Source organism: Idiotropiscis lumnitzeri, chromosome 12 (assembly GCF_059441095.1).
Source record: "Idiotropiscis lumnitzeri isolate Australia: NSW breed Sydney's pygmy pipehorse chromosome 12, RoL_Ilum_1.0, whole genome shotgun sequence".
Lineage (NCBI taxonomy): Eukaryota > Metazoa > Chordata > Actinopteri > Syngnathiformes > Syngnathidae > Idiotropiscis > Idiotropiscis lumnitzeri.
In genome coordinates this window covers 14831388-14857329 of record NC_142402.1, presented here as the reverse complement: position 1 = coordinate 14857329, position 25942 = coordinate 14831388, and the positions used below count along the sequence as shown (strand labels likewise).

Here is a 25942-nt window from a genome sequence, read left to right as displayed (position 1 = left end):
AATGTGTGATTCTTAAAGTGTGGTCGGGGTCCCTCTCGTGGTACACAGAAGAATCACTGCTCAACTACAGTTAGTTGTATTTAACTTGTTTGGACAATATATTTATATTTCATTTGGAAACTGTTTGTTTTGAAACTTTTATTCACATCTCTTTGGTATTCATGTGTAATGCATTTTAATTTAATCATTGTTCATGTCTTATCATTTGACATATTTATCAGTGCAGTCTCAATAATATTCATACTGTGTACATTTTTTGTGTGGCCTACAATGACATTTACGAGGAAAACCTTGTTTTTGATCAACTTCGACTTAATGAACGTGACCTACGCTAATGTATTTACTTAAAGAGTTTTAGCTATATTTTTAGGGAGTACTTGGTGTAAAAAAAAAAGTTCGGCTAACACTAATTTAGATCATCCATTGTTTGCAAGTAGTCTGAATCCCACGTGGGAAATTAAGGTAATCACCTGACAATGTGTGGTTGTGTTCTGATCCTACAAGACAGCAATCTGGTAAAATCGTTAATATCCTTGCTCTTAAAAAAAAGCTGTGAAAAAAAGTTGCAACCTGCATAAACTTGTGACATCGCAGCCAGATGACCCTCGTGAGGTCAATCCACCCTCCAGAGGAGTTAACACGGGGTCCAATCAGAATGCCCCGCAGCCTCTGGACGTCCGGAGCCAGAACCAATCAGCGGGCTCGCCTCCGAATCAGAGACACAGCCACCACAGATAAAATTGTTTGACTATCCTCCATCCTCCCAAAACATCCTCCCAATCCTCACGGGGACGTCTTTCCGAACTCCATGAAGTTTGCTCCAAACCTCCAACAGAACTTTTCCCAAGTTCGGTTCTTATTGGTGCGCGCAACCTATTGAGCGAGGAAAGCAAGCAGGCAGGCGGGCTATACCCTGCAAAGCGGTGTTGTTCCACTTCTTTTTGGGAGGGGTGGGATTAAAAACGAGAAGAGAACAAATACTTTTGGGACCAAGTTTTTTTTTTTTTTTTTGCCTGACACACGGTCAAGAGGAATGACAGCACTGGCAGGAGGCTTAACGAGAATGATGAGACCCGGTCCACATCAGAATTACGCACGGGGAGGCTACTCTCTGGAAGGTAAGTCCATTAAAATTTAAATAAATAAATAAAATAGAATTAAAAAATTGCCTATATATAGGATATTTATGTGCAATACATATACGCTTTTTTTTAGTTAACGGCAGCACACGTGTAATTGCCTCCCACTATTTTCCTACTTTCCCATCATGTTAATATTTGTCCGCATTTTTTATTTTGGGGATGACCCCACTTGACTGACCCATCGGCAGTGTCCACCCCTCTGGGCCAGGGTCGCGTCAACCAGCTCGGCGGCGTGTTCATCAACGGCCGGCCTCTGCCCAACCACATCCGCCACAAAATCGTGGAGATGGCCCATCACGGTGTCCGGCCTTGCGTCATCTCCCGCCAGCTGAGGGTCTCCCACGGCTGCGTGTCCAAGATCTTGTGCCGCTACCAGGAGACTGGATCCATTCGGCCCGGAGCCATCGGCGGGAGTAAACCCAAGGTATGCAGGAAATTGAATTCAATAGATTGAAATTGTATTTCGACATTAATTTGACCTTTTACGATGTTGCTTTTTTTGCATTGACCATTACCTCCAATTGTCATCGGAAAACTTTATTTAAAAGGGTGTTGATATGTATTACAAAAATATTCGAACAAACAGCATATTAAAATATGCTCCTTGGTATTATATTAGTATGTTTCTCCTTTTTAAATATATTTTAGATATGGATGCATTATATCAGTAATATAAGCATGCATTTTTTTACAGGGAAAAAATACACATTTTTTAATGCTGCATATAATGAGTCATCTTTTTATTCCTTCCCTTTTAATTTCGTAATCCTAAAGAAGCAATGTACATTTTGGGGTCATAAATCTGAGCATATATATTGGATTAAAAATATATATATAATTTTGGAGTATTATTGCATATCTATAGGAATGAGCAGAAGCGTTTTTCCAGGGATGTAAGCAGAAAAAAAACATGGTGGATGCAAAAAGTGATCGATTTTATTATCATTCCCTTTCGTGCAGATTTGTTATAATACGTTAAAAATAAGCATGCATTTTTGCTTGCACAAATTTGAGCTCAAATAGCATTACTAAGTGTATAAAAAGTCGGCATGGTTGTTTTTTGTTTTGTTATTAAAGTGTTATAATGCATGCTTATAGATATAAGAATGCTTTCGTTTTTTTGCAGAAATGTGGGCTCCAACAAAAATGCTGTATATAAAAAGTTAACATATTTTTATTATTACTTTTTTGGAATAAAGAAATCTATTGGATGATAATAGAAATAAGCATGATTTCGCAAAAATGTGAGCTCCAACGAGAAAAAAAAGTGCTGGATATAAAAAGAGATCAGATTTTTATTACAAGTAATTTATTGACTGTAGCTCATACTTTCGATAAGCTTCATAGAGCTACACCATGTGTAATCCTTTGCAGAAATGTGAGCACAAACATCATTTTTTAATGAAGTGCTGGATATAAAAAGTGATCATGTTTATTTTTATTATTCCTTCCTTATAAAGCAAAGTGCTTCTCTCGAATTGGACAAGAAGATTGAAGAGTACAAGAGAGAAAACCCGGGAATGTTCAGCTGGGAAATTAGGGACAAGTTATTGAAAGATGGCATCTGTGACAGAAACAGCGTTCCTTCAGGTAAATTAATAAAAAAAAAATCTCCACAGTCGAAGATAACTTTTGATTATTTCCTTCAATGTTTTTTCCCCTCAAAAAAACAAAGTGAGTGCCATCAGCCGCGTCATGAGGTCCAAATTCGGCGGTTTGGCCGACGATGATGAGGATGGCGATGAGGTGGTGAAGAGGGAGATAGAGGAGAACGAACCGAGGACTAAACACAGCATCGATGGCATCCTGGGTGATAGATGTAAGTCCGTTTCGTATTTCTGTGGCACATTACGCAACAATGGTCAGAGCCTCTATTTTTGTTTTATTTATTTTTTTAATTCAACGAAAATGCAAATTTATTTCTCATAACATCGTGGTCAAAACTGTTTAAAATCCGTTGAAACTCACACCTCCGTTTGAAGCCGACTAAAGGAAAATAATTTGAACTAAACGCCAAATAAATAAATAATAAAAAAACATTAACGTTCGTTGAAAAGAAAATTAAGTGATAAATAATTCGCCTATTAAAAAAAAAAGCACAATTCGATTTGTGGAAATGGAGTGGAGCCAATTGACACCTGTTGATTTAAGACCTGTTGCATTCTCTTTTCGCTCGAGGAAATGGAGACTCAATGGAGTTAATGATTGATGACGACTGTAACTCCCTGTTGGCGTCCTTGTCAAATCACGCACGTTTACACACACACATTTCCCCTCCACGTAAACACGTCGACGTCCTGTTAAATAATAAAAAAAAAAATATATAGGATAAGCGGTTCAGAAAAGGAAAGGATGAATCTTTGATACATCGTAAACACCAAAAACAGGTGATTTGCGCTCAATTTTGCGCATCTAAATTGCGCTTTTGTCACGGCTCCGAGCGCAAGGAAACACGCTCCTCGGTCCTAGATTAAAATCCCAACCCTTTTTTCTTCTTCACTTTCATCTCCTTCGAGGATTGAGCCCCCCCCCCACCCGCCCCTCTTGCCCCCTCACACCCCCCCCCTCGCCTCGGGCGCCCACATTCACGTTTTATCTGGGGGCAATTCTCGTCCCTAAACTTCATCCAACAGCTCCTATTTAGAAATGAGTTTGGCAACATTGTAAATAAGCAGTTTAATATGTGCACCCATTTATACTAAATAAAACTTAAAAAAAAGCAATTTAAAGCACGTTTTATGTATACTGTGCATGTATAAAAATGTTGTCAATAATAACCAGGTGTAATTGTCATATAAAACAATTTGTTGTTCATCTAAAACACTTTTTTTTTCACCGTAATTTACCACACAGACCATTTCTTCTCATTTCCTTATTTCCCAGATTTGTTTTGTTGATATAAAATCTAAAGTGCATGATAAAGCTAAGCATAAAAAAATAAATATGGAACATATTATAAAACATGACAAATAAGAATAAAGTGAGTGTTTTTTTATGTTGAGAAAATGTAAACATATACAGTATGTTCTTTTTGAACATACATCAAATATATATAATCATGCATGCCAAACAGATGATACATGTGGTTTGTTATCAATGTTTTATGGTAGATAGATAGATAGATACGTCGGTTGATAACGAGATAGCTAGCTAACTTGCTAATGAGCCAGATAGATAAGAATTGGCATACTAAATAATGTGCAATAATAAAACATAATAAAAATAATAATTAAAAAAAATAATCAAAGGAGCATGGTGAAAAAAATAAAATAAAATAAAAAATTTAAAAAAATAATTAAATGAGGGTAATCTATGCTAATATGCAAATATCTTGGACTTTTTGGAGTTTGTTGATGGACTCCTCATACGAAGTATTTACATCAAATAGGTGACACACTACAAACAGCTTTCCTCCCATTCATATACAGAACAGCAGTATATCTTTCTTGTGTGTCTTTGTGGAAGTAGTTGTTGTTTTTCCCTTTTATGGCTCCTCATTAGAATGTGAAAAGGCAGCTTTCGGGGGCCGGGGAGGGGGGGACTCGAGGAGAGTGTCTTCTGGCCAAATATTGATTAAGTAGGTGTTTGCAGAGGCCATTGTTGCGGCGCAGAGAGGCCTGTTGCTCTCTGCCCCTTTCTCCTCCAGCGCCATTGTTGCCTTTCCTTAAGTGCTCACATCAAAGCTGACTCATTTAGATTTATTTGTCTGGGAAAAGGACAACGAAAAGGTTTGGGAGATGCTTCCAAAATGCCGGTCCGGTTTGGCCTGGGGTCTGCATGGCATTAGCAAAGCGGGGCTGTAGAGCTGTTGTTTTTGTTTTGGGCGTTAAGCGTGTGCAGAATTTTAACAGCAGCGCTCAAGTGAGTTGTTGGTGCCTATTTATCGCATGTGAGCACAAAGCTTTTGAATTCGTAAAGGGGCGATCCATTACAGATCCTGTAAGGTCCATTTAGAATTTTTTTTCTGAATACATTTATAGATAAATGCGGAAAATGTGATAAGACAGAGAATTATGTGGCACTAAATTCTGGTGGTCTTAAATTGTTTCCCCCATTTCGGTTTTCCTGATTTTTTTTAAATTTAATTTATTTATTTTATTTTTTTAGCTTTGCTTGGCATCCGGTACAAATCTCTTCTCCTCTTGTGTATAAGAACTTGAGAAGTTATTAGTTATAATTACCTGTTATCTCATGTGCTATAGTGGCAAGCGCATTACGACAACCTCACACTTTTCACTGTCAAATATAGAACACGAATTTATTTTCACGTAAGTGATCGCATCCTCGCTTCTGTTTACTACTGTTTGCATTTTAGCGTCATTGAACTAATTCAAGCAGGCCAAGAAAGAGGAGTCGCCACTCTTGCAAATATCCATTTATGGCAGCGGGGGAGAGCAAGGCAGGAAAAAGAAAAGCTCAGAAATGCAAACAGTCAAAGGGATAACTTTTTCTTTTCAAGGGAATCCCGCCGTGCCACGATGAATGAGGGCCCACTTCTTTCAAATGTGTCATGGTGAACGCAGTCAACATGTAATAATTGCGCTCATTGAGGTGCATTCCAGCAATCTGCCGCCATTCTGCGGCCTCAATTGTGCGGCGGGGCAGGCGAGCAACCCCGAGGGCCAGGAGGAATCAAGCTTTGACAAAAACATGAAAGATTGCACCGCCGAGCGGGACTCTGTTTGTGTAAATACGCCGACTCGCCGCCATTCCGGCGTGAGGTAAACTTGGAGCAAGCGAAGCGAAACCGTAATCCAATTCAAAAGCTTTCCAACATCCGAGAATATAAACACCAACGTTTTTCTAGCAGGGCCGCAACCTTGTTAAGGGGTGATGGCGTTTCCACGGTGAATGTGTTTTAATATGGGATGTTTAGCGAGACAGTAGGCCTCAATGCTGCCCGTGGAATGTCTGCTCTAACGGCTACAGTTCCGTTTTTCCTCTCAGGGCAAGGATGGAGACATTTCGATGTGGGCCTCACTCTTTGTGTTTTTAGGGCTTATAATGGCAGTTTCGTCAAGTGGGCCAACCTGAAAATAGTTTGCGGGGACTGTGCAAAAAGTCTTAGGCCTCTAGCTTAGCTTTGTTGTTTTTGTGTCATTTTTCACAGCAGCTTTCGTGTTGACATAGTGAAATGCTAAATGCGTGGGACAAATTCCATTTAGAGGCGAGTTCTAGCAATTTGATGTTTGAGGATAGGTTCTTGCTGTATGTGATCCAAATACTGTATGGTTAGGCCCCAAATTTGTCACATCCTGGCCAAATTTGATTGAAAACACTTTTTATTTGGTGGGCTCGGAATCTTATGGCTGGAAATAATAAAAGGAAGCGACCCCAAAAAATTAAACATGTAAGATATATATATATATATATTTTTTTTTTTTTCTATTTTTTTTTAAATTTTATTTTAGAAAACCATTTTGCCAGAAATTTCTACAACCAATATATAAATTATAGTTTTATATCGCCCAGTCCAGTCATATCCAACATTCCATATTTGCAGTTGATTAGAATGGCCTAGATCACAGGTGTCAAACTCAAGGCCCGGGGGCCAGATCTGGCCCACCACCTCATTGTATGTGGCCCACGAAAGCAAATCATGTTCATCCACTTTATGATTCTTTCTAAAATACCAAAATTGCAAATCCTAATAACTTTTAAAAACATTGACAAAATGCATGTATTTTTTTTTTTTACCAACCTCCCTTTTAAAATAAATGTAATAATATGTGAACAAACAGTTTTTACGGATCTGTGATTTCAAAAATCGTTATTCCTCATTTTTTTTCTGTACAAAATATATAAAATGAGGCAATCATACATTTATTTAGGGTCATACCAAACCATAACAATGATGTTCCCCATGACAAAAGTGAGTTTGACACCCCGGCCCCATGCCGCTAGATCAATGATTCTCAAAGCATGATGGGTACATGGACTCCACTGCCTCAGTACAGTCCCGTTGTATTTAACCTTTATGTTCAATATATTTGCATTTACTCTCTAAGAACTTTTTTTTTTAAATATTCATTTAAATCCTTTTATTTTAATTAAACTTATCCACAGTTAATTTTATTTATTTAAATTTGCCAACATTTAAAGCCGATTGTTAATGTTCCGCTTCAAAATTGGAATTAATGTTACTGTGGCTTATGATGTACAATATACTTTTTAGGAGTAAAACCTGTCTCGTTTATGAGTACTTGATATAATATGAGTCATTTTACAAACGTAAAAAAAAAATAATAATAAACTGATATTTTTGTGCAATATTGCTAACACTTGCTAGCTCATTTTGGCACTGTATTGCAAAAAAATGATGGCTAACTCCATATATGGCCAGGGTATAAATCCTTTTGGGTTCAACTACCGTGTATTAGCATTGCACGTGTATTTTATTTTGAAACAATATTCTGATACACAGGAAGTGATTCGTTCCTATATACCCCAACAAAAACAACTCTGACTTTTGCACACGACTGTGTACACAGAGTGCTGGAATGCCTTCCCACTGTCCCTCTTCTCTTATCTAAACACGCTTAACACTTTCATTGGAATGATTCTCAAGACTCTCCATTGCCCCCCCCCCCCCCCCAACCCAAAAAGAGAAAGCAAATCCACTCGAGCTGATCTGCAACTGAATGCGACTCTATGCTTCATTAAAGCCTCTTTCTCTGTTGGCACCAGCATTGTGATCCTCCCAATATTAATTCAAAGGACAATTAATGAATTCAAGCCAACTTTGAAGTAATGGGCCAGGGTCTTGCCCTGTGCCGGCCCCCTAAGCACTGATGTACTCTCCTCCGCATTCTCCCCACTAACCCCAGAGACACCGTGAAGTGGCTGAAAGAGAAGCCATGAGCAATGGAAGGTCAAGGAGAGGAGCCCCAGTAAAAAAGGAGCTCTCTATTTCCTTGGAAGTATTAGCCAAGCAAAACTCTGTGATGGGGAGGATAAAGGAGTGGGAAGAGAAAAAAAAAGGGGGTCGGGGGGGCGAGGAGACTGTGCAAAGAGGAGCACAATGGGATAGTTAATTGACTAAAGCCAGACAGCGTTGTCAATCACTTAACTTTGTTTAGCCTCGCTTCTTTTTTTTTCTCTCCCTTTTTGCCCTTTTTATCATTGAGCACATTGCACATTATGGACATGCCAGCACCACTGGGCCCATGTTTTGAGTTATGCCTTTTTGATTCAGTCCCGAAAGTAATCGTTTCAAGAATATGTCAGTATAAACATGGATGCTGGAGGCTTGCAGCTTCCTACCGTTAGAATTTGCCTTTATACGCCACCACCATTGAGTTGGGAAGAAAAAAAAAATATATAACACCTGTGTACAATTTCAGGTTTCATTTTGGAGGCTTTGCATAAATGTTGCATTGGAATGAGCAGCATCATCATACATGAGTGGTGTTATTAGAGGTGTCCAACACATACCAGTACAATGATAACTCTTGCAAAGTGAGGTTGTAATCTTAAAATATATATATATATATTGGATGTACTTGATTTTGACGAGGCCCACACTCTGCTACTCTTCTAACTATGGTGTGTGTAACAAGTGGTTAAGTGATACAAAGTGGTTTTATTGTTCCTAATAATTATTTGATTTATTTAAAAAAAACAGTTGTTTGTATCTTTTCTATTTTTTTTTTTTAGTCATAAAACATTTTGTTTGTCATTTCCGGTTAAATTTCCACTTTAAGAAATCATCTATGACAATACCTGCAATTTTTTCCAATAGAACAGAAACACTGGATAGTTGCACAATAAATTGATTATTTTCTTAATTTCCATCATATTTTGTATGTTGTCAAACATATCATGTTCACCTGTCATAGTGAATTTTCAATTGACCTAAAAAAAATAATAATCAGAAAATCGAAAATATATTTGTACTAAATTACATTATACTAAATTATGTTGCTAAGTGAAGGTCTTCTATTGTTCATTAAATTCCAACATGAACCAAAAATGTCCATTCTGTCATTTCCATTAACATATCTTGTTACAGTCTTTAAATCCATTAAAATACTTGAGATGCTTTTCCACGTTTCAACTCACTCTCACGTGCTCATTGACTTGGCTTTTGAAGAATTTCAGTTTTTATCATTCAATCACAAAAAAATGGTTATAGTCACAAATATTTATGAACACCTGAAAATGTAGCGACTGTGCACAAAATAGAAATGCATTCAATTCCTATATGACCTAAACCCGAACGTCTACTTGATTGTTTTATTTCAAATCTCTTGTGGTGGTCTTTGAAGGTAAAATCCATAAAAATCGTTATGGTTTAAATACGTAGGAGCCGAACTGTAGTTAAAAGGGGACTGCGAGGGAAAAGTGCAGGAATGTGTTTCTTGTGCCTCTGTGAAGTGGACTTGGCAGGTCAGCAGTGAGGTGATCTTTGCAGCAAAAGTGCGCAAGAGCTGTGAAAAGGTCAGGGGCTAACCGAGGGTCACTTGACTGTTAAAACTATCAGGCCCCATAGAGGAGGTTAGAATAATGTTTAGGGAAAGGAGGACTATTGGCCGCGCCGCTAACTGTCTCTTGTCGGAGGCCGTTTACATCGGGCGTTTTTTAAGTAAAATCAGGTCAAACAATTTGTTTGTTCAGATGTTTGGAGGACTGAAAATCAACAAAAATTGGCTTTAAACGTTGCAATGAGTACACTGAGTACTGTATAGTCGTGAGCCAAAAGTATTGACAGCCACTCCATTGTTTCACTTGCTTTGCAACTTCATGTTTGAATTAGCATTAGCTTTAGCATTAGCTTGTTCAAATTATAAAAATCTGTAGCATGATTGAGAGAACCTGAGAAAGAAGGGTAGATTATATTTAAACAAAATCTATTTATTTTATTTATTTATATATAGATTATATTTTTTTTCTCAGCATACGTTTTTGTAAAAAACATGCACAAATATTTTTGGTAAATACTGGGGAAGCAAAGTGAATGAAACATTTGATGTTGTGTTGCAATCGGATGAGATGCAGTATGAAACTAAGAATAAGAAGAAGAGGCAGAGAAGGTGCCCAACTCATTTCCAGTCATGGTTATTATTCCCACAGGGCGAGAGAATATATGCATGAGTATTATTGGATGCTCTATTTGTGTGTGTTGCTGCTCTGTGTGTGGTAATTAACGTGGTGGTTTTTAGTTTTATAATTATGGCAAAATTTATGCTAATTCACAGTAGCCCCTCTATCGCACCTTCAAGTCAAGGTGGTGGTAATGAAACCAAAAGTAGAAGAAGAAGATGAAGAAAAGAAGTAGTCGTCATGGCAACTAACGCGTGATGTATACAGTTTAGCATTTGGCTTCCGCCACAACAAGGATTTACTATTCACAGCGCCAAAAAGTGCAAACACTAATCGAGATTTTCACTTTGGCCACACTGCAAAGCAGGATTCCATTTTTTTTTTCCACATCACTGTGATCAAGGTTTGTTTTGACAACATTGTACCCAAAATTGTCAAACTAGTTCATCATGTAACCGTCCCCCCCTCCAAATCTCGTGTCACTACTTTGGAGGCTTTGTTGTGGTTACTTCTGGTCGTCTGTCTCACGCAAACACAAGCAGGCTAGTTAGTGCCCAGTTTGAATAGAACATGCCGCCTGTTGCTGCATCCCGCGTGGCTTCTCCGCTGCTTGCTTTGTCCCTGCCTCGAGGGTGGATGAACCACCGTGAAAGTGTCACCTAACTGCACCACAAGTGGAACTAAATAATAAGCGGCGCACACCGGGCGCGTATAAAGCCCATGCGCTACCATTGACGGCCTTTGTTCGTCAGCAATATTCGACAGAGATACATCTCTCAATGTCGCATCGCCAGCTAGCTCTTTGTGACACGTCAACCGCCTTCGGGCTTATTCACTCTATCTTTTTATGTCCATCATGACCATCGTTCCCCCCCCCCCCCCCGCTTTCCCATGCAGGCAGCTGCAGGTTACTGCATGGGGGCTCTTTAGCAAGTCAAGTGAGCAGCCCACTCACTCTCATTTTTACCCCCCCCCCTCCCTAACTGTTAACCCCAACTGAGCCTATAAGCTGTCAGTTAACTATTCTTTTCCTCCCATGCATCTGCTCGCTTCGACTCTATGTGGGCCTGCCAATATTTTATTCAGGGTGCCGACTCGCACTATGAGCTGCGCTCTGAATAGAGCCAGATCTACTTCCCTGGGCAAATAACTAGTTCATTTGTCTCTTCTGCCCTTTGTTTTGCATTGCCAACACATGTCACAGGCTCAATTACCTTCTCTATTAACAACTCTTGGAGGAAGGGCAAGCCGGCCCCTACCAAGACGAGGCTGTAAAGTGGCCCATATGCTGCGCTTCCCTTTTCCTTTGCGTCACTATCACTTTTCATTTCCCTGTCCGCTTTCCTTTCTCTCCCTGATTCATAGCTTGCTTTCATAATTCTCTGACCATGCAATAGAATAGAGAGCATTTATTGTCATTGTGTGGTGCAGATATAAAATGAATCAAGGTGCAACTCTAGGTTTGTAAATTACTGGAAAAAAAAAAACCTAGAGAATTGTAATATAAAAAGTGGACTAAGGTGAGAATACTGTTGTGAATAGCAACACGGCACAACGGAATAACTTTATACATAAAAATAGCAGAGTCACAAATATTTTAATTTTAATTTCTTATCCGTTCGAAAATAATTTTCAGACTGGAAACGAGTTTTAATTGCCCGCACTCTTTCTGCAGATGTGTCATACCCGTTTTCGTCGTTGTCTCACAGTCGCGACCAGAAGCTATTATTTCGCCATAATAGATCCTACATCTGTTCAGAAGAGACCGCCGTATAGCACACCCCACACACCCACAGTTTCTCCGAGGGTGGCAAAAAAAAAAAAAAAAAAGAAGGAAAACCATGACACGTGCACGTAAAGAATGGAGTGTGCAATTTCATTTTGTGGCCAGAGGGGGCAGTAGTGTTAAGAAACTCAAAGTCCTGCAGAGTCCAGCTATAAAACTAAAGTCGGGCACTACAAATTTGCAGATAGTTTGATTGAATCACCTGCGTTTTTGAAGATTTTTTGGTGTTTGTAAAAAAAAAAAAAAAAAAAGGGGGGGGGGGGCGTCATAGTGTAGTCTCGGGCCATATGCAGCTCCGGGGCCGCTAGTTGCCCATCTCTGGAATAAGTGTTGGTGTTACTGTGAGTTCAGTGCAGTACCTCCACCGCTAATTTGCAACATTATCCCCAAAAAATTTTAGCAATTTTGCCGTCTTAAAAAATAAACATCTTTAGATTTAGCAAATCTACTCTACGACTGTTTTAGTGTAAGGATAATTTTTGCCAGGTTGATGCCAGAAATTTTTCTGATGCTCCATTCCATTCATTCAAGTTTATTTTTGAAATTGTTTATTCTCTGTTAGATGTACCAATGCTGCAGGTGCAGTTCGAGGAACTGGATGTTCCTCAAATTATCCTAATTACCCCTCAGGAGATAATCTCCTGCGGCCTAATCAGCGTCGAAGCTTCACGGGTGGCTCAGTGGCATAATCCACCCGTTTGCCGGGGCTATGTCGAGCCCCAACAACCTGCAATAGTGCTAACCTGTTGAATTCACCCGATGCAAAACATGACCCAAAGTCTCCACTATCAATCCAGTTGTTGCATGCTTGTTATGAGCCGATTAACCCACATCTTATAAATGTCTGTTTTACGGCTAATTCTGCAGTAGCCCCAATTTCCGCCCCCGCAGTAATAATCTATCTTTCTATTAAGATTCTTGTCGGAGCCACAGCCAAACTGTGAGCGGCCATGAAGTATTTTCAGCTCCCCAGAGCTTTAGCTCCAGCGTAAAATTTGATTTGGGTGTTTAAGTAAGGAGGGCGAGGCCTCCCTTTGTGTGTTTAGTATCCTCTTCTGCTGCTTGTTATGGAGAATGTGTGGGAACAAATTCGCGACCGCGTGCGATCCAAAGTGGCCTCGTTCGGAAGGTGGCGACGCAGCGGGGAGAGCTTGGCGCCCGAGTACCCATTCGCCGGCATCTTCAGGTGCCACCAACCTCCTCTCCAAGTCGACCCCCACACTTTTGCCTCGCCATCCCTCCCCCCACAAAAGCCAATGCCCCTCAGGCAGTCGAGGGAGGGGGTGAAGGGGTTCTCCCCTGCTGTGCCCCTCTGCATCCCCCAGTGGCCCTTCTTGGACCCCTTTGTGGCCCAGGCCTCCCTTCCACCCTTCATTCCCCGACTACAGCCCCCCCCCCCCCATTCCTCCCACTCACTCCCCTGCTGGGCAGGTGACAGGCCCCTGAATGCGGGCCCGGGCGTCCCTGATGGCTCCTACAGATGGAGCGTGGTAATCGGTCCAATAGAGGCCTGCCACGGGCTTTTCCCTGCGAAGATACAAAGGCTTGGCCACATCACTTCCACAAAAAAAAAAAAAAAGACAGAGTGAGAGAGGAAGAGTGCAAAAAAGAGCGCAAAGTAGAGGATGACAAAAGCAACACTGTCATCCGCCATTAGGATCCCGTCTGTGACGGAGTGTTTTCTCTAGTTTCTAATAATAAAAACAAGGAACAAGAGAGGGGGGGGGAATAAAAGGGGCAAAGGAGGCAAGAGCCACCCCCACCCTGCAGTTAACATGACTTACTGTGCCAATGGGGGAGCTTTATGAGCTCCATTTCCCTCCTCCAGGAATCCATTTTGCGCCATCCTTACTTTTCGGACGTTTTTGTTTGACGCTGATTAAGGAATGTTGCAAATCCACACCAAAGCGACGCTAATGTTTGAAGAGTATCAAGTGATGTTTTCCTGCCCACCGCATCAACAAACCCCAAATTCAAAAGGGATGGAAAGCGGGACCATCCCTGCTTTAAGACTCCAAAGTTGTGATGCATTTAACATTAGAATCTTTAAAGTCTGTGCACTGTTATGCAATACCAGTATTTGATCTGTGCGTGGTTTTTTTTCAAAATAATGTTTTAATTATTAATACACAATATTTCCTGTGATCTTTTTTTTTTAATCTTGCAGGAATAAACCACATAAGAAAATCTAAAACTAACACAAAAACTAATAAAAACTAAAGCAAAATCTTAAAAAAATAAATAAATAGAAAGAAATGTAAAAAAACAAAACTCCAAGTTAAAAAAAAAGACTATAATGAAAATTCCCAGCCTCAGAATCTGCGCAGGCAATTCGGAGCACCGCAGACTTCCCAGGGCCCAAATCCGTGCGTAATGCCTGGTCAGACGCACACTGGCAACCGGTGGAAACATTTCCTGCTTGGCTCCAGAGGCAAAGGGAGATCCCTGCAACCCCCCTCTCTTTCGTCTCTGTCTGACTTGGCACTTTTTAATTAAATCTTTAAATCTGGAGGGCAGGACGAAAGTGAGGAGTGCGTCTGGGCGGGAAACAGACGAACCTCTGTGCCGGCGCTTGGGGTAACCTTCTCGCTTCTTGTTTTGCAATGTCAAAAAGGTGCAGTGAACCCTCCTCATGAGCTTGAGAGGTCCCTCTGGAGTGGATTTGGGAGTGGATTTTTTCTCTCTGAAGTCCATCTGTGTCGGACACATTGTGCCAGACAGTGTTCTTTGAGCGAAAGCCTGCAAAGGCGGAGACGTAGCAGATGCATGTTTGTGACTGAGAAAGAGAAGGGAGACTTCATACGCGTAATTGGGGACAATAGCGGGCTGTCACGCTAGTTTGCGAAGCCTAATCATTATTTAATAGACGGGGTAACCCCCCCCCCCCCCCCAAACAATGCAATAGTCCTCGTCCTCTACTCGAAAGCCTTCATTGATTCAAGTCTTCTGCTGAATTAGACCCCAAAAGCCATCCCTCAGTCGCCCACTCGCCCTCTCCGGCCTTCAACTGAACAAACAGATTAAGAAGCACCTGCAAAGGGCCGAGGACCCTTAACTCTGGTACCCTATCGGGATCGCGCACAGCATGGCTCAGACCGGGAGAGACACAGAGTCCCGGGGAATGGAAGCCCCGATGAGATCTAGTCCTCTTTAATCCGTGTTCAAGCAATCTCCGGCTTTTGATCCCATCAGGAACCACCGAGGAGTTTAAAAGAAGCAGGAGAAGACAATTTAAAGTGGCTCCATGCGCTGCATTCACTGAAACCTTTTGTCTCGGATTTGGCTTTTATATCACGGCTTAGTGCGCCTCCGTGGGACTCCTCAAGTAACACTTTATTTGTTTTGCAGCCAGCCACTCGGACGAGGGCTCCGACGTGGACTCCGAGCCGGGCCTGCCGCTCAAGAGGAAGCAGCGGCGCAGTCGGACCACCTTCACGGCGGAGCAGCTGGAGGAGCTGGAGAGGGCCTTCGAGCGCACGCACTATCCCGACATCTACACGCGGGAGGAACTAGCGCAGAGGGCTAAACTCACCGAGGCTCGTGTTCAGGTTCGCGCTCTCGCATCTCCCCCTAAAAATCCAATCTTGACTGTCGGGTGATGAGTGGCTCTGTTATGGATCATGCGGGTGTTAAATGGCCTTGGGATGTTGCCACGCATTCCATGCAGCCGCAAGACATGTGTTAAATCCTCAAACCCTCGACCCCGCTCGAACCGGGAGGCGGGGGGGGGGGTGTCCTCAGACTTGTAGACTGACACACTGCGCCCACTGTATGTGAGGACAGCTTCCTATTTTTGTTAGCGCTGATGTAAAGATCCCCAAAATACATCACGGCTAATTCAAATGGTGTGCTGATATTGGCTTTAACAGCTGGAACAGCCCTCTGGCTTTATTTGAACCCGGTGACTCGCCGCAGTACACAAAGATGTCTGTGGTTTCACTGCACGCTTCACATGTTAAGATCTATATCACTTCAGCTCCCTGTAATGACAAAGAGAAGCTTTTTTTTTTTTTTACACGAAGCGTTGGAAAAAGTCAACTTTTCTTTAGTGAGGTCAGCAGATAAGGCAGGGTTTCCCAACCATTATCGAGTCAATGCACCCATTTAGAAAGCCCTCGTGGCACAACACCAAACAGAAATGTCAGAAAAATTATCTATACTGAAATAATGATGAGCTCGTCTCTATTTACTCACAAACCGACTTCAATTGTGAATTGTCAATTCTGGGCCTTCTGAATTGAACAAAAAGGTGATATACTTGCAGGAAGCCATGACTTATTCCAATGATTGCTCTCTGAAATGCTGGAAGGGGGTCACAATTTTTCAGCAGTGTTACTGGTGGGGCCACTTCGGAGCACGGACTTCCTAACTGTATAACAAAAATGCTATTTTGAATTTTTGCATTTGTGGAAAATACGTGCGCTTATTATATTTCATTTTTGATCATACATTAATAAATAACAAAAGAACTATATACTGTGGGTTTTTTTTAGTTCAAAGGGCTTTCTTGTAAAAGTAATTACCACTGAACACAAAATCAACATTAAGTTTTTTTCCACAAAAATCAACTCACGCAAAATTGTAATATTATTGAAGTGGTAATTTTTTCGTGCATATCACTGCATCAACTGCAAAACAATTTTTGAACCTACTAACTTTTTGATATAGGGCAGTATAAGACCCAGTGTAGTCGCAACTAAGAAATATCTGCCATCTAGTGGTGACTGCTGAAATTACACTTGCACATTTGAATATTTGCAGATTTTTTTCCCCCCTTATTTTTCCCAATTTCTTTTCACATTTAATTCAATTATCTTGAATTGTTGTGTGTCACACGGCACCCTGGTTGGCAATCACCACTGACCACAGTTTTTTTCTCTCTACTCTCAGGTGTGGTTCAGCAACAGAAGAGCCCGGTGGAGGAAGCAAGCGGGAGCCAATCAGCTCATGGCGTTCAATCACCTCATCCCGGGCGGTTTCCCTCCATCAGCCATGTCGGGCCTGCAGCCCTATCAGCTGCCTGAGAGTCCCTATCCCGCAACTTCAATCGCTCAAGGTGAGCCTCGATGGAGAAATTCACTTTATTAGATGTGGTAGTGTTGTGATGTGTGTGAGCGTATATTGGGTTATATTTGTCACATCGTCACCAAATGTCACATGTTTTTACAAATCAACAATGTTGGTCTGTAGCCAAATGTTGAAAATAGCTTGGAAAAAATCTATTGAATGTTGGTCTAAAAAATGTTGTAACATGCCGCCGCTTCAACACTCTGCGCAAGCTGAGCAGCATGATGTCGCCTCAAGATTGAACGGCTAAATGTTTTTTTTTTTTGACTGACCATTTAGATAACAATAAATGGAAATAGGCTGGATACATTTGAGTAAGCCCATTTTGTTCAAATGCATTGCTGTAATGCTTCAGTGCAGAAAAATGTTCACTAAAAGCAGTTGTTTAACTGCTTTGTCAGCTCTTTTTTAAAATTGTATCACTCATCAATTATATGCGCCTCACCTACACACTTTTCATAATCTCCACTTCTTGAACTTTAAAAAAAAAAAAAAATCTTTTTTTATTGCGAACAGCAACTGAACAGCCCAGCACGGTCCACCGACCGCAGCCCCTGCCGCCAACATCTGTGCACCAGAGCGGGCTTAGCTCGTCATCCAGCGCTCAGGAAGGAGGTTCGGCGTACTGCCTTTCCTCCGGACGTCACGGCTTCTCAGGATACTCGGACAGCTTCGTGGCCCCGACCGGACACGGCAACACCGTCAACCCTGCCGCCATCGGCAACAGCCTCTCACCTCAGGTCGGTCCGCGCAGTTTGACGTGATTTTGCCTTGACATTGATGAGATCCTTGTTTGTGTTGAAAAAAGGTTGCTTTTCATTTGTGTTCACCCAGATGGGTTGATGAATTTGCAATGCGGCAAATGTCAGTCTTGAGAGGACGGCGGTATAATGTGTTTGAGTGTGACTCTGGCGTGATGACACAAATCAAAACTGAAAAGACAATTATGAGCGATTACACAGTCATCAGGCTCCATCAGTGGCTTCCTACCGGGCCAGAAGATGCTCTAACAGGCGGAAAACGAGCTTTTAGCCCCCACAAAGGCTGCTCGGGCTCAAATGCAATGCATGGTGGGTACTAATTCCCATGAGAGAGAATCTCAGCGTCCTGTCAGGCGCAGATAAACCCAAAGTGCCTCGGGCAGGTTTGTTACGAACCTGAAGGTGTGAGTTTGTATCCCAACATGAAGGGTTATCTTTAATATGGCCTTGCACTGTGAGGAAGTGATACGTGGCTCACAATCAAACCGACGGCTTTGAAATGAAGAAGCAGGTGTTGCCGATAAATCGTTTTTTTTGCTTAAAACATTTGTGATATTCAAATATGATAAGGTGTGATAAACCTTTATGCCGCACATTGTTGGTTTGCATCAATATTTTGAGTGGATTGCACCTTAAAGCTTGCAGACTGTCCTGTCCTGTCAATAAGTATACTCACGGGGTCAAAAAGCGACTGGCATGCTCATAAAAAAAGGCCAAAGGTTGTGTGGCCTACTGGCTGGTTTCAGCATTAACCTTTAGCAGGCAGCGCCGCACACAAGGTCTTCCATGGATACGGTGTGGCAGGAATGTCAGTCTGGAATTGCAATCACACATTTGCCTCGTGTCTTAATTGAAGGGAATGAAGTAATCTACCCTCTTATAACGCGGTGCGTAATTTATGCAAATGATTCACTTTGTTGGCTCATTTCTTTTAATTTGTGTATTCATTGCAGCTGTTTGAATGCATATTGCAATGCTGAACACGCCACCTTTCAGATTAGGAAACAATTAATTTTCTGATTTGGGCTAAATAAGAGAGCAGAAGTGATTACGTTCAATGACATTGAGAGTTAATGAAGACTTTAAGAAGTTTGCAGTCATGTTTTTTTAAGGCTTAGTTTTTGTGAAGGGGAGCGTTAGCAACGTCGTCGTTTGTTGAAACCCTCCTTATGGGTTCTCCCTTATTTCCTTATCTGAACAGCAACTTTGTGAGTGAGCCGCATTTGTTGTAGATTCAGATGTTCGGTTAACTCCAGATATGGTCATATCAGGACCTAGTGGCTGATATGGATAAGGTTGTCTTTAGATGAGCGAGATAGTTGTCGGAGAAATTAGAGAGCTGTGATCGGAGCAGTCGCGGCCTCCTCTTTAGGTGCAAGGTCTCTGACAGCCCTCTGCTGATCTGGTGCATACCGAAGCAATCCGTTCTCACCAAGGAAGCGAGCGCCTGGGATTTGCACCCCACTGAGACCTAATCCCCGGAACAACCGCAAAACAGACATGCCATCACCAACTGCTGCCGGAGAAATGTCGGATCACCGACGCGTATTATTTCCTAACCCTACACGACTATACTTGAGAATAAAAATTGTGCAATCTAGCAATGCATAATTTTTTCATGCGATATATAATTAAGTTATAGCGATTAGTTTTATTAATTTTTGGGTGGCAAAATATTCTCTTTTCATTTCTATTTTCACAGAATAAATCAGTTTCACTCTATCCTACTCTAGAATTATATTTATTTATGTATTTATTTATTTTATTATGCAGTTTAACTGGCAATTAGATAGCTAGGTAGCTAGCTAGCTAGCTAGCTAGATAGATAGATAGATAGATGATAGATAGCTCGCTAGCTATCTAGCTAGCTAGCAAGCTAGATAGATAGATAGATAGTTGAAAATTTAGCCAGCTAGCTTGTTAACTTCCTGGTTAGCTGTTTAGTTCTCTTTCTGTAGACTTTACTTTATATATATATATATATACATATATATATATATATATATATATATATATATATATATGTATATATATATATCTATAAAATTATCTCATTAGTTAGTTAGCTAGAAATCTAACTAGCTAGCTTGTTTATTCCCTAGCTAGCTGTTGAGTTATCTATCTAACTAACTATCCAACAAAAGAAGTATTGTATGAATGATGAGCCCGATGTTTCTTTCTCTTACCGTTGATAAAGTATTGTGATCAAATCTGATTGTGTGTTAATGTCGAGGTCAACACGAGTTGACAATATGTGATGTCTGATGATTGACAGCCTAGCGGTACATCACATACATCAGTCATCAGTCATGATGAGCGCACACGTGCCAGCTGGCCTCCAGTTTGGGAAGCCTCATTTTCTACATCAAACAACCTTATGTCTTTGTCATTCATTATTTCCATTTCAACCCCTCACCTCTTCTTTTCATTACACAAACTGTAACTCTTTCTCTGTAAGCCTTGTTCGATGTCACCCCTCCCCCGCCCCCCTTTTTTAAAAGACAATTTCATGACTTTGATTCTCACGCAAACCTGCGCGCAGCTGCTCGTGATGTATCACCACCGGCGCTACACCCTTGACATCAGAGCAAAAAAACGACAAAGAAAATATGCGCACAAGTTGCAGCGCCGGTTCGACATATTGGCGACGTCTCACCCTCACACACACACGCGCGCACCCCCGCACACACACACACACACACAGGCCTACCCCTCGTTCCCACGTACCCTTTTGGCCTCTAGGCCTCACAAGGACACGGTGATTTTAGGGCATCAAGAGATTTTGAAGAAGGCCGTGTCTTAGAACAGACACACCAGTCTGAGCGCAGGCATAAACATAAATTTAGGACACTTCAAAGTTGCTTGGAATTTCATTTTTTTTCTCCAAATTATTGAATGCAAATATTTGACTAGATTAGGCTCGAACAACTGAACAATTTCTGATTTCTGATTTATATATGGAGTTGTGCTTATTTTATTATTCTTTAGAATGAATTATCACTCTCTGTCTCTCGCTATCTTGCTATCTGTGTTGCTTGCTCGGTCCGCAAGTCTGACAGTGAAGATCTAATGAAAACCTCCCAAAAGTCATCAACTCTCCTTGTTCCCGTGTCAGTGAAGCAGAATAAAAAGAAACCACATGTATGAGGTTAGCCAGTGTGGTCTGACAATGAACAATGACTGTGCCTCCGCTTCTCCGAGCCCACCTGAGTAGAGTTGATTGAATGCCTTTTTTTCTGTCTTCTAATCCCCCCCCCACACACCCTGGCTTCCCTCTGTCTCCCCCCACAGGTGATGGGCCTCTTGAACCCCGGCGGAGTGCCTCATCAGCCCCAGAGTGACTTCGCTATCTCCCCTCTGACCGGAGGCTTGGAGCCTAACGCCGGCATGGCAGCCAGCTGTCACGGATCCCAACGACTGGAGGCTTTACCGGGTCTGACCGGCATGCCCACCTTGCCGAGCACTCAATCTTACTGCCCGCCCTCCTACACCTCGCCAGCCTACGCCGTCGACCACCATCCATCGTACCAATATGGACAATACAGTCAGAGCAAGGTAGGCCTGAAATCCATGCATCTATTTTCTAAAGCGTGCAATATTTCACAAAGGAAGTCATATAAATCCAATCAATGTCACAGGAATTCATGAATATTAACAAAAGGTATATTTTATGGAGAATAACTTTGTATAAATAAAACTACTAAAAACCTTTACTGAAGATTCTGTGGCGTAAGGAGTCCAGTGTAAAACAATTTTTTCATTTATTTTTATTTCAACCAATTAACATGAAAATTTAGAAAAATGACCAAACTGACATCCATGTTTTTCACAGGAAAGCTGCTTTTTGCAAATTTAAGATCCATATTTTTTAGGATAAAATGCACTCTCGACTATTCTGCATTCCCATATTTGATTTTTTTTCATTATTTCAATATTTTTAAATATTGTTTTTTTATCGTTTTTTGGGGCGGGGTTCATACAAAATGCATATTAAATTTTTACCATCATTTTTTCATGAATATTTTTGGAAGTTGAGTTTTTTTGTTTTCTTTTTTCACAATGCATAATCTGTGTTTGTTGATTTTTGGTTTAGTATGTCGTTTCATGTTTTTTCCTCGTGTTTCCTCTTTTTAAAACCGATTGCGTCCACCTGCGATTGTCGTCCTGTTCCCAAATGTTAACCAATCAGCTCCCTCCAACCCGTTGTGGCTTGTCCAGGTGTTCCTTGTTGTCTCGTCAATTTGTTTGTATTTAGTTCCCTATTTCATTTCTCTTCCTGTCGGGTCATTGTCCGTGTCGCTTGTTGTGCTGAGTCTCTTGTTTCTTAGTATTTGTTTGTGAATTTCCACCATTGTTTTTTTTTTTTTTTACAGTTTGATGTTTTTTGTTTATCTGAGAACCTTGTTTGGCTTTTTTGTTTAAATTAAATACCCGATTGAACCACTCCCTGCCTCGCTTCGCTGCATTTGGGTCCTCCGCCTTAATCCTCCACCGAGCCAAAACCAAAACCTTGCCAACTTGATTGAAAATGCACCTAGTGTCTTGTCACGTGGCGTTGATGTGAGTGTCAGGGTGTGAGCTGTGGCCGACAGCAGCTCCTATGTGTGCGTTGATTTGTTTTACTGTCCTCACGGCATTTGATAAACCGCTGCAAAGCGTCTCAGAGACTTTGGCTTTTCTTTCCCACATGCAAAGACATTTCCTGGAGTATGTATTAGAAATAATCCAGCAGTTTTATCACACTTTTGTCCTTCAGTTCTGGTGTGTGTCCCTTGGTTGCTTTTGGGCAGTATCAGACAGACAGATGTACTTTAGGTTCAGGTCCATGCTCAGCTTCTTAGTATGACAATGCAAGAAATAATTACCATTCTTCGCAGAGGATAAAGAATAGATGCCCATGATGCTAATTGTTAGCCTGCGTGCTGATGTCTACCCATGCTTTGTTTTTTTTTTTAAAACAATATATAGATTTTTAGTTTCGACTAAATATATCTGCCCAAATAAATCTTGCTTGTCACTTTGGTAAGTCAGCCGCTGACTTTTTCACAAAATGCCAACACCATGAGAAAATGTATAAGTTGTTCTCACCCACTATAAAATGATTTTTTTTATATATTTACACAAATTTTACACTTGTCGGCCCTGCAATTAAAACGGACAACATTCTTTTTCTACAAATATGATGCATTCTCTTTTTAATCGTAAGTATGCTCGTCTATTCATTTATCTCCGCCTCGATTGAGCAATTGGGTCTAGGATTTCGGACTTACATAAACAATGCTAATTGCACCGGCCCTTTTGATGAGTGCCCGTCTCGAATGGGCTGGGCCTGTGCTGAGATTACATGTACGTACATTGTTGGCCTGCTTACCTCCCGTTTACATTACACTCATCAAACGAGCCACGTCGCTTGATGACGCTGAGGCAATCCGGGGGCCGTGGGGGCTCCCTCGCTGTCCTTTCATGACCCCCGTGATGATGAGCTGGCCCATCGGACCCGAGTGCGGCTCACCTATCCATGTAATGACCCCCGTGTTGGCTTGACTCAAAGAAAGGAGCCACTTACCTAAAAGTGTGTTTGACAGGAGGTAGGGGAGCGGGTGGCTCCTCGTGGGGTACACTAGCACATGTTGACTGGCCCATCAGTGGCTACATCTTGATCTCATTAATTTCGCCCGTCCTGGGAGAGAACCGCATGTAGGTTTTGGGGCATGTGTGTGTGTGCGCGTATGTGTGTGTGTGTGTGTGTTAGGGAAGGGGCTCTTTAACAGGGGGCGATTATGACCCTTGGCAGGCCGGTATTGAAACCATGTGTCCAACAGGAGGTCAGATTTAGTTATTGATCAACGGAGCAGAACTAGAGCGATCCAGGCGGGGGCTTCATTCTACCGACCATGTTGGGTTCAAAGGGAGGCTCAAGAGATCCCCAAAGCTCTTCACCTGTTTTTGTTGGAGGTTTATTGTTCAACCGGGGATGACACTTTCCATTCTCACCTGCTCTTAAACACTTTTTTTTTTTTTTTTGCTCAGCATCACACCTCGAAGAATGGAGGTGGCGGGGCGGGAATATGCTCTATGCTTATGGAGAAGTTTAATTGTGGAAAAAAAAAAAAGTTTCTTTAGTAAAAGTTTTGACTGCGAAATGCACTTAAGTATGAGATTAAAAAGTAAAAAAATGCTTTTACTGTCAATTATAAAGATTATATTTTTCATATTTTTGGGGATATTTCTGTGAAAGCGCCACACCAAGCAACAGTTTGGCGTTGTGAACAAAATTTCAGGAATGCGGCTTCAGGTTCACTGTCGAACTAAACTTAAAATTGTCAATCTAAGACTATAAGAAAGATCATTAGTTGTTGTGTATTTAAAACAACAACAGCCTAGCTTAATGCTAACAAACATTTACTAACAGTCAGCACTGACAGTCATAGTTTTACAAACAACAATTTTTGGTGTGATTATTTAGTTAAAAAAAAATAAAATGAAAATAAAATATAAAAAAATATAAAAGATTAAAAAAAATAATAATAAATCATTATATATATATATATATATATATATATATATATATATATATAATCATGCCGCACAAACATTCACATGACACCACTGTTACAAAACATCATTCATCCATCCAACCACCCGGATTTTTTTTGAACCCTCATTTTGTCTTCCCTTCTCATCTTCAGGTCCCTTTTATTATTTAAAGCCGCCTTCTACTCAACCTGGAGTCTTTCCTGCACCGCCAGTCTTGACCCATTCCAATGCTACCCCCACTGAGACCCCCATCCGCTGCTTTTGCCAACCACCCCAAGGCTGACCAGAGGACTGAGAAAGAGATGGCAAGTGGTGCTGGTGAAGGAGGCTTCATCGCTGTGATGCAGGACGTACTGATGGCGGGCTGGACGGGAATAATTAGGACCAACGGTGCAGCCTCTCCAGTTACCTCGTGCGTCTCGTCAACCGCCGAGCCCGCTTGTTCGTGCTTGGAGCGGATAAGGAAAAGCAGGATTGAGAAGGGGGCGTTTGGGGGGTTCTTAATACATTCAAGATTCTGTACTTGATTTTCGCAACGTGAGGCGGACTAGCCCCATTTCCACCAAGCAGTGCATTGTCAAAAGTTTTGTAAGGGGTACGAAAATAACACAATGGGTGCAATCAACAGAATCATCGTCTTATCTAAACACCTTTGATTAATTTTTTTTTTTTAAACCAACTGTTTTTTGTTTTTTTTGTTCTCCGGGACCAAGTTGACCGAGGTTGAATGGATTTTTTTTTTTCCTCGGAAAATGGCCAGATGTTCTTCTGAAGGTCGGCAACGATGGAAAAGACATAAATCTACCCTGATGTGGTTTCTCGTTGAGGACGATTTAAACACGACCGTGCGGGGAAGAACCACAGGTCGCGTGTGAAACGAGACGAGTAGACTACCCAAAGAAAGTGCAATACCGTCATACCTCATAAACGAGCGCAGACCACATGTACACGATAGTGTCCTATAAAAAATGCTCCGATTATTTTTTGGGGGGATTTTTTTCTTGTACCGTCATTCATTTTTGGTTGTGTGCATGACCATTCAGGGGAACTTGTGCAGATTGATTGAAAAATTGAAGCCAAAAATATAAGAAAACATTCTCTACAGGTGAACTCGTTTGACTTTTCTTTTGCATGTATTGAATTAATTTCCATCAGGATTTCTCTTCCATTCCTTATTTATTTAGTTTTACTCTGTCTTGTGTAATTACATACTCGCAAGTGCTTACGTAAGTCTTAAAACAATGTTTATTATTCCTGTTTTTTTTTTTCTGAAATGTTTTTGTATCATTCTCGTTTGTCTTAAATATGATTTGGTTTGAAGACTTTTTTGTGTACAATACAGCACTATTTACTATTTATAATAAACAATGTAAAAAAAAAGAAAACGGTCACGTTTCCCCATTGAATTGAATGGAAATGCCATTAATCGATCCCACAAAAACCCAACAAAAAATATTGTAATGTGTTTTAAGGAAAATCGGACTCTTCACTTAAAAATAGAGTAATATGCCGGTTTCATGATTTCTTGCTTAAATTCAGTTCACTGTAATGCTGCGTGTGTCCATCTTGGCCACCGGGGGCAGTATGATGCAGTCATGAATTACAGT

At 41.1% G+C, this 25942-nt stretch overlaps 1 protein-coding gene across 1 annotated transcript; it reads left to right on the top strand.

The window, feature by feature from the left end:
- Window positions 1-787: 787 nt before the first annotated feature.
- Window positions 788-25671, top strand: pax3a (paired box 3a). The gene is made up of 9 exons (XM_088310420.1): window positions 788-1118; window positions 1331-1566; window positions 2603-2732; window positions 2818-2961; window positions 15319-15518; window positions 16861-17026; window positions 17554-17777; window positions 21090-21353; window positions 24488-25671. The coding sequence occupies exons 1-9, from the start codon at window positions 1034-1036 to the stop codon at window positions 24503-24505; spliced, it is 1467 nt and encodes a 488-aa protein (XP_088166546.1). The 5' UTR covers window positions 788-1033; the 3' UTR covers window positions 24506-25671.
- Window positions 25672-25942: the final 271 nt, after the last annotated feature.